Genomic DNA, 7841 nt, shown 5'->3' with positions numbered 1-7841 from the left:
GAAAAATTATGTGAATGGTAACTGGTTCTTTGAGGAAATAAAATAAAATTAATAAATCTTTAACTGGAGAGATAAGAGGAAAAAAAGAAGCAAATTGCTATATTAAAGATAGGTTAAACCACTAGAGTCTACAGATATGAAAAGGATAATATGGGAATATTTTGATCAACTTTATGCCAATAAATTTAACAACTTAGATGAGAGGGACACATTAGTCAAAAGACACAAAGGAGCACATTCACTCAACAGGAAATAGATAATTTTGAGTAATCTTTTATTTGTTAAAGAATTTGAATGCGTAGCTAAAAACCTTCCAAATTATCAGTCATGAAGTATATTTGATGCATAAAACTCAAAATATTAAGTGGAATTCAAATGATACAAAGCAGAGGCAAAAAATTCAAATATCTTTAGGGGATGTGGGAAAAACTAACTGCCAAAATACAATCAAACTTTATTCTTACTGAACCATGATATGTATAGAAATGTTACATAAACATATACAAAAGCAAAGATTTTATTTTAATTTAAAAATTAAATTTAAAGTTAATATACAATTGTTAATTATTATTTCCTATGTGTTTATGATTCTCTAAAGTCAGAAACCTGATTCTTTTTCTTTTATTCTTAGACATTAATATTTTTTGGATTTTTAGTGGCATTATGGACAACTTCAAATATTTTACTTTGGCATTGACATTTAATGTTTTACCAGTTCATCATAGAAAATAGTTATTGACAGAGCTGTTACTTCTGAATATGGATAGAATTCTTATACAACATGCTCTTCCTTCCTCTGTCTTTCCGTGGGTGGTTCCTCATTTTTCAGTTCTCAGAATTAAAATGTTTTCCTCAGAGATGCCTCTCTCGATTATTATTTCTCATTCTTCTCTTTTCTTAATAATATTTATTTGTTTTTTTACCAGTAGCTATACTTTGTTAAGCTGATGCTCATCTTTCCTACTCATCTATAAGTCCCACAGAGACAGGGTCTCTTTCTTTCATTGTACATCAGTGCCTAACTTACTATCTATACAACAGTAGGAGCTCAACAGAATTGAAGAAAGAATGAATAAAATCCATGAAGCTCTGGTCAGAGAGCAGTACTAACAGCTTACATGTTCAGTTTTCTTGGTCCGTGATTATTTGAAACCCAATTAAACTCCTATTCCAAATGGAGAAAGGTAACAGAAAGTTTTTTAAACAACTTTTTGGGGGGCCGTATAGGAATTCAACTTGGACACACACTTTGACCAGACTCTTGTCCTTTTAGAAATTTGTTCTATGGAGACTCACTATACACACCTTTTAGAGCAGCAATTCCTTTCCTAGGCATTTAGCCTCAAGAAGTCAGATAAATACTTAAACACGGGTGGAGATGCATTCTTATTGCAATAATTATGTGTAAAAGTGAAAAACAGAACTTGGAAATGAGCTGAAAGTACTTTCAAATTATTTAAATAAATTCTAATGTCATCAATGAGATGCTATGCCAGCATTAAACTTATAATATGTAACTGTATTTAGTTATAGCTTTAAAAAAAGAAAAATAAATCCCCAACATATTAAGTGAAAAATGTTTAAATAATATGTATAAAGTAATCACTCTCCCTTTTTGGTATAAAAGAAAGAACAAAACAATGGATGTAAGTACATAGGCATGCCCAGAAAAATTTCTAGAAGGGGATATAGAAAGTTTGCTCACAGTGATTATCTATGGCTGGTGAAATATCTAAATTCTTTTTTATAGTTTTTTATTGTTTTAAAGGATATGCATTAAATTACAATAATTTTTTAAAGTAACAATGGTAGTTCTATTGAGGGAAAATACTCCATAAGAAGATTCTTCTACTTCTGTTAGGAATATATTTAATGTCCCATGGCTTTCAATCAGAAATTTCTTTCAATTAAGGGGTGTTCCATATTGATAAGGAAGTAAAAATGCTTTCTGAAAAATGACTTTTACTTTTCTTTCAACATGTTCTAGAATGTTAAGCATAAGAAAACTTATGCTTACAACATTTTTTAAACATTTTATTTCACTGACAATTGTTGGTGAAATTGGGATTTGTTTTTAGGCTCAGTTGGTGAACTTGATTTTATTTTACATTTTACTACTTAGGCATTTGTTAAGCAAATTCAAATAACTAATTTCATGGCACTATATTTGGTGTGCATGAACATAAGCTGTGGAGAAAGAGGTAAGCCACCATCCCACTAGCAAATGATTTAGATTGTCACCCTCACAAATCATGTTGTTTTCTTTAACGTTTCCATTAAGAGGCAGATTATTGAGCTAGATCATAGTCCAGCAAGTTTATGGGTTCTCTCTTAGCACGAATCAATCCAAACAGTCTGATGGGATCATCATGAACACTTTCCTCTACTTCCTGGCTTTCAGGTGGGAAGCTCTCTACTGGAGTGGTCTTAGAAAGAATTGCATCCACAGGTGCACATAATGGGTTTTCTTTGTCCTTGTCTGACAGATCAGTGTTCTGTTTCTTGGTCTTTCTGCGCTTCCCCTCGGAGCTGTGATCCACGAAGGCATAGAATATCTGTGCTTCCTCGGTCACCTAAAAAGACAGGCATGTTAAGTTTTCATTGTTAGCTCATTCTTTAACTCTGATGACTTTGGGGGATTTCTAAAGTCTATGAAAAACAGCTTGTTTTCTGGACTCTGGCTCCCTTGTTTTGCCAAATTTGGCAGTTAGGATGAAAACAAAAAGCAATAGTCAACTCAAGACTTTTGAGTAGAAAAAATGATGAGATGAGAGTTATGTAAATATATTTTTATTTCTTTCTTAAACACAAAATAGACATGAACATTTTAGGTGGACTCTTATGTCCTCTCCCCCTGCCTTTACCATACGTAGCTCTTGCCCCTTGTTGCTTTTATCAATACTCTGATTTGTTAAACTGGGAACATGCATGATAGGAAGGGATTTAATGACTCTCAAAATGTACTTTACACATGCTTAATAACTGGTCATTCGATGGTACCCACAGAAGTCCCTAATTTTTCTTCATTTTTGAGATTCAGGAGTATAAAGATTCAGAAGTATAAAGATAAGAGTATCCATTTATGTGCCTGGCATCTGGCAAGAATTACATTTTCCATCTTTCCCCTTTGTTTCCTCCTTGCCTGCCTGTCCCCAGGTTCCCTTTGAGCTCATTTTAAGTTGTCCTTGAAGTTATTCATTTGCATCCAAGAGGATCTGGTGGTTCTTTCTGGCCTAGACATGGGTCAATACTAGAATAAAAACAGAAGACTACGGAAACTTGAAGAACCAACAGGCTGAAGGCAAAACCTTGAATTTGGTGTTGGAAAGCCTAGGCTTGAATCCCTGCTCTATAAAGTACTGATCATATGAGACTTTGGGCAATTTTAAAAAACTGTTTGAGCCTCAATTTTCTTGCTTATAAATTCAGAGTACCTATCTCACAGTATTAAGAATAAGTAGAGATAATATATATGAAAGCTATAATCACTGCCCAAAGTTAAGTTGGGGGATTATAGTTATTAGAAGTTGTAGGCTAAAACTTTAGGACAGCCATCAAACCACGAGTTTCTGTATTAAGGATTCACCTTTAGGAGCAGGCCAAAATTATATAAATTAGTGGGGCATGGAGTAAGGAAGTAACACTCAGAGTAACAGAACTTCAAATGCATATCAGTAAGGATGTCCCTCTTACACCCATTTTCATGCTAAAAGTTAAATGCTTTACATTTGCTACCAGGCAGAAGAGATGGTTCTATTTACAATCTCTCTGGTATCTTTGACTTTTTATTCCTAAAATAATCATTTCCGGGAAACTGCAATAGCTGCCTCATTGGTATGCTTGTTCTAGTCTCTTCCTTTTGCCAGTTAGCCTGTGTGGTCTCTTCAAATGGGTCTTCTTCAGGCACAACTTTCATATTTTTACCATTCTGTCTCCATAATTTTGGCCTATAAAATATGAATTTCGTATTCTGACATTCAAGGTCTTCCATGCATGTACATCATCTTTTTATTTTGATTCCCACTACCTGCCCCCCCACCCCCAAAGTGTATTCCAGGGAAACTGGACAATTCACTGCTTTAGGCACACACCTTGTACTTCTACTTCCTTTGCCTTTGCCCAGACAGACAAGGAGATGTCAGTGATGTTCAAAAATAACTAGAAGGTACTCAGTGATACAAAGGAATGAATATCTGTTTTGTCTGTCCAGCACTTTATTCTATCATTTTTCTTTGATAAATTCCCCTATTTTCCTTTGAGAAACTCTTCTTCTTTGGTCCTGGAGAGGCTGTCAATTACAGTGCTGTACCCCACGCCCTGTGCAAGGCTGAGCATGTGGCCCAGGCTGGGACCAATCAGATCACAGAATAGAAGTTGGCAACAGAAGCTGGACCAAAAATGGACATATGATTTAAGCAGAGCCAATTACATGGCGTCTTTGGGATTGATGTACAGATGTTGGAACAGAAAATGTGTTTTTTTCCTTGAGACTGGGAGGAAGAAAATCTGCATCTCCCCATGGCTTGCCCAGTCTCCATGGAAGAGTCTGTTGGTAATAGAAGAGATGGAAGTCATTAACCGAAGAGAAGCAGGGAAGAGAAATGTAGAGAGCCCTTATAGTCAGTCATCTCAAAAACAAAATATACCCTTAAATCTCCCAATTATATGAAGCAGCAATTTTCCTTTTATGCTAAAGTCATTTGAATTTGGTTTCTGTACTTAAAACTGAAAGCATTCCAAATAATGTATTTCTGGTCAAAGGTTGGTCAACCTTATCAAGCACTGCAGAATTCAGAGTTTGTGAGTCCCAAGAAAGAATCGCAGATTGTACATGAAGACTCACTTCTGGGAGCTCCTGGGTGGCTCAGTCGGTTAAGTGTCTGCCTCGATTTCAGTTCAGGTCATGATCTCACAGTTTGTGAGTGTGAGTTTAAGCCCTGCATTGGGTACTGTGCTGACAGTGTGGAGCCTACTTGTGATTTTTCTCTCACCCTCTATCTCTGTTCCTCCCCCACTTGTGCTCTCTCTCTCTCTCTCTCTCTCTCTAAATGAGTAAATAAACTTTAAAAATTTTTAAAAATTAGTCACCTGTGACTTCCAGTGTGGGGTTTCAGGTGAATGGATGGGTGGAAATTATATAGCCAGGAATAAAAGAATGTATATCTATGGACACAATAGAGGAAAGTAAGAATCAGCTTAGGGATTAGAGAGAAACACAGGTTGAAGGCAAATTTTGTTCTTTTGTTTCTAAATATTGGGGTAGTTTGTGTATATTGGTAGGTAAATACTAATGATCCTTTAAAGAAAAAATGGAAAATAGAGACAAATTAAATAATTGAAAGTGTAAGATTTTGAAATGAGACATGTTCATGAGATTAAATAGGGTATTAGCTTTGGAAAGGAAGGTGGATACTTTGAACGTAGAAGGGAAAGGCAACATTGGTGGGAAACTGACATAAAGAGAGGAGGAGCAAACTCTCACACTGTGGGTCCTCAGTGTGGTTTAGGAAATGGGAACTCTGTGGACTCCTTTTATTATTAGGTTGCCTGACAAACTCTTTCTAGTTAATAGTAGACTTGGATATTGAAATTACAGCTTCTGAACTGTATATATCATTTTAAAGGGCAAGGAGCTTCTTTTTCCAATAGACACTTTATCCACAAAACTTTCTGCATAACACGGTAGACTCCCCTTATGCTTTTGTAATTGACCAAAGTAACAAAATAAGTATTGTAGTAGCAAACTGGGTAATGGTTTTGATGATAATTATCATTCTAATAAAATGGAATTGAGCAATTATAAAGAAGTTATGTTTAATTTGTGAAACCAAGTATGTGAGAAGAACATAATAAAGGCTTATCTCTTTAGAACTGTCTTTAAATATATAATTTGCAAAATAGCAGATCTATAAAGGCATTTTAAAATTTGCACAATTTCCACTTGAGAAAACCCAAATGTGGCACAATTCATATGTACTAAATAGCAACTTTTATTAGGAATTTTCAGTTCTTTAGGGCACCTGATGGATCTGTCAGTTGAGTGTCTGACTCTTGATTTCACCTCAGGCCATGATCTCCTGGTTCATGAGATCAGGCTCTGCATCAGTCTCCCTGCTGACAATGTGGAGCCTGTTTGGGCTTCTCTCTCTCCCTCTCTCTGCCTCTGCCCTGCTCGTATGCACACACACACACACACACACACACACACACACACACACACACACTCTCTCTCTCTCTCTCCCAAAATAAACAAACTTAAAAAAAATAATTTTTAGTTCTTTTAAAGTGCTGTGTATCTCTACATTTCAGATGGTGTGGTTATATTTTAACCTTCTTTGAGAGGTTTTCTTTTCATTATGATGGATTTAGGAGATCCATCATAGATTATAGATTATAATTATCATCAAAACCATTACCCAGTTTGCTACTACAATACTTATTATAGATTTCATTATAATGTGCAGGGTTTTTTTTGAAGTTTATTTATTTTGAGAGAGACAGAGAAAGCATGAGTTGGGGAGTGGCAGAGAGCAAGGGGGAGAAAGAGAATCCCAAACAGGCTCGTACCATTAGCACAGAGCCTGACTCATGACTCAAACTCACAAACCATGAGATCATGATCTGAGCCAAAATCAAGAGTCAGGGGCTTAACCAACTGAGCCACCTAGGTGCCCCAATATGTGGTTTTTCATATCTTTTATCTAAAAAAATTTTTGCCATTAATTAAATATCAGAAGACAGATTTTGCATCAGGTGACTTCACATTTTGCTTAAACCTTACCACATCTTGGTTTCTTAAAAACTCCAAAAACTCTGATTTCTTAACTGATTCATAAAAAGAAAAGGAGACAAAGTCTATCTTAATTGGACGTTTACAATATGTGACCCATCTTAGGGAGGAGTATATGTTCTTTCAGGCAGGACTAACTTTAAATCCTCTTTGTAGTGCCTGAGTGCTTCAGAATATGTTTTTCATCCTTTTGAAGCCTCTATCTAATGGGAGAAATAATGCTGCTTCCCTCATAAGACTCCAAGAAGATAATGCATGTAAAGCATATATAATAAGGTCTGACACATAACAACTGCACAGGAAATACTGGGCCATCACTATTTCTAGAGAGCAGCAAGAGAACACATAATTGAAGGAAAAAGATCTGGAGGAAAAGGAAGAACTCTTTAACTGAGATTTGTAACATGTCAACACTATGTAGAATAAGAATTGTGAATGGCTTTTGATGAAGTCAATGCTATGTCTGAGGATGTTGAATTGATCATAGTACAAAAGGGACAAATTATCCATTTCTTGGGTTTTCATATGTTTCTGCTTACACTTATGTCTGCCTAACCCTACAGAAGCTGTGTGAAAATCTCTTGCCATTAACCCATGGCCATAGGACTTGTATTAAAATTTATACTCATTTGCCTTATAAAATAGAAATATGGTCTTTTATATCCAGCTAATTTATCTTTTAACTAAAGTGCTCTCTCTCCCTCCTCTGCCTTTCTCTCTCTTTCCCTATCCCTCTCCTACCCTCCCCCTGCTGCCATAAATTCCTGATAGCCAGGTCTTGTGAGCATTATATATGTGCCAACTTTTATATTTATCTTTGTGATGCACATAAGTTTCTCAACCTGAAAGAAAAAGCTTAATTGATTAAGAAGAGAATCACTTTTTCCTTCAATCTCTTGCCTTTGTAGTGGTATACAATTCTAACTTTTGCTGTGTGGTTCTGAGTACTGTTTGCTTTGCCCTTGAGGTTCCCTTTGGAGCTCAGGTCCCAGAATTTGATACTAATTTAGCCTGTAAAAATCTCGGGCTGCTTCAGGTGTGAATCAGAATG

The 7841-nt window shown here is 35.8% G+C and overlaps 1 protein-coding gene across 1 annotated transcript in view; it reads right to left on the bottom strand.

Annotated features, from left to right (window-relative positions):
- Nucleotides 1-257: 257 nt before the first annotated feature.
- Nucleotides 258-7841, bottom strand: part of LOC115291709 (T-cell receptor-associated transmembrane adapter 1) — a 39119-nt gene continuing 31535 nt past the window's right edge. The window contains exon 6 of the mRNA XM_029939260.1: nucleotides 258-2573. Coding sequence (XP_029795120.1) covers nucleotides 2289-2573 — 285 coding nt within the window. The 3' untranslated portion in view covers nucleotides 258-2288. The remainder of the gene's footprint in view (nucleotides 2574-7841) is intronic.

This window comes from Suricata suricatta, chromosome 5 (assembly GCF_006229205.1).
Source record: "Suricata suricatta isolate VVHF042 chromosome 5, meerkat_22Aug2017_6uvM2_HiC, whole genome shotgun sequence".
Lineage (NCBI taxonomy): Eukaryota > Metazoa > Chordata > Mammalia > Carnivora > Herpestidae > Suricata > Suricata suricatta.
Note: the sequence above shows the minus strand (reverse complement) of the source record. Positions and strands in the feature narration are given on the sequence as shown.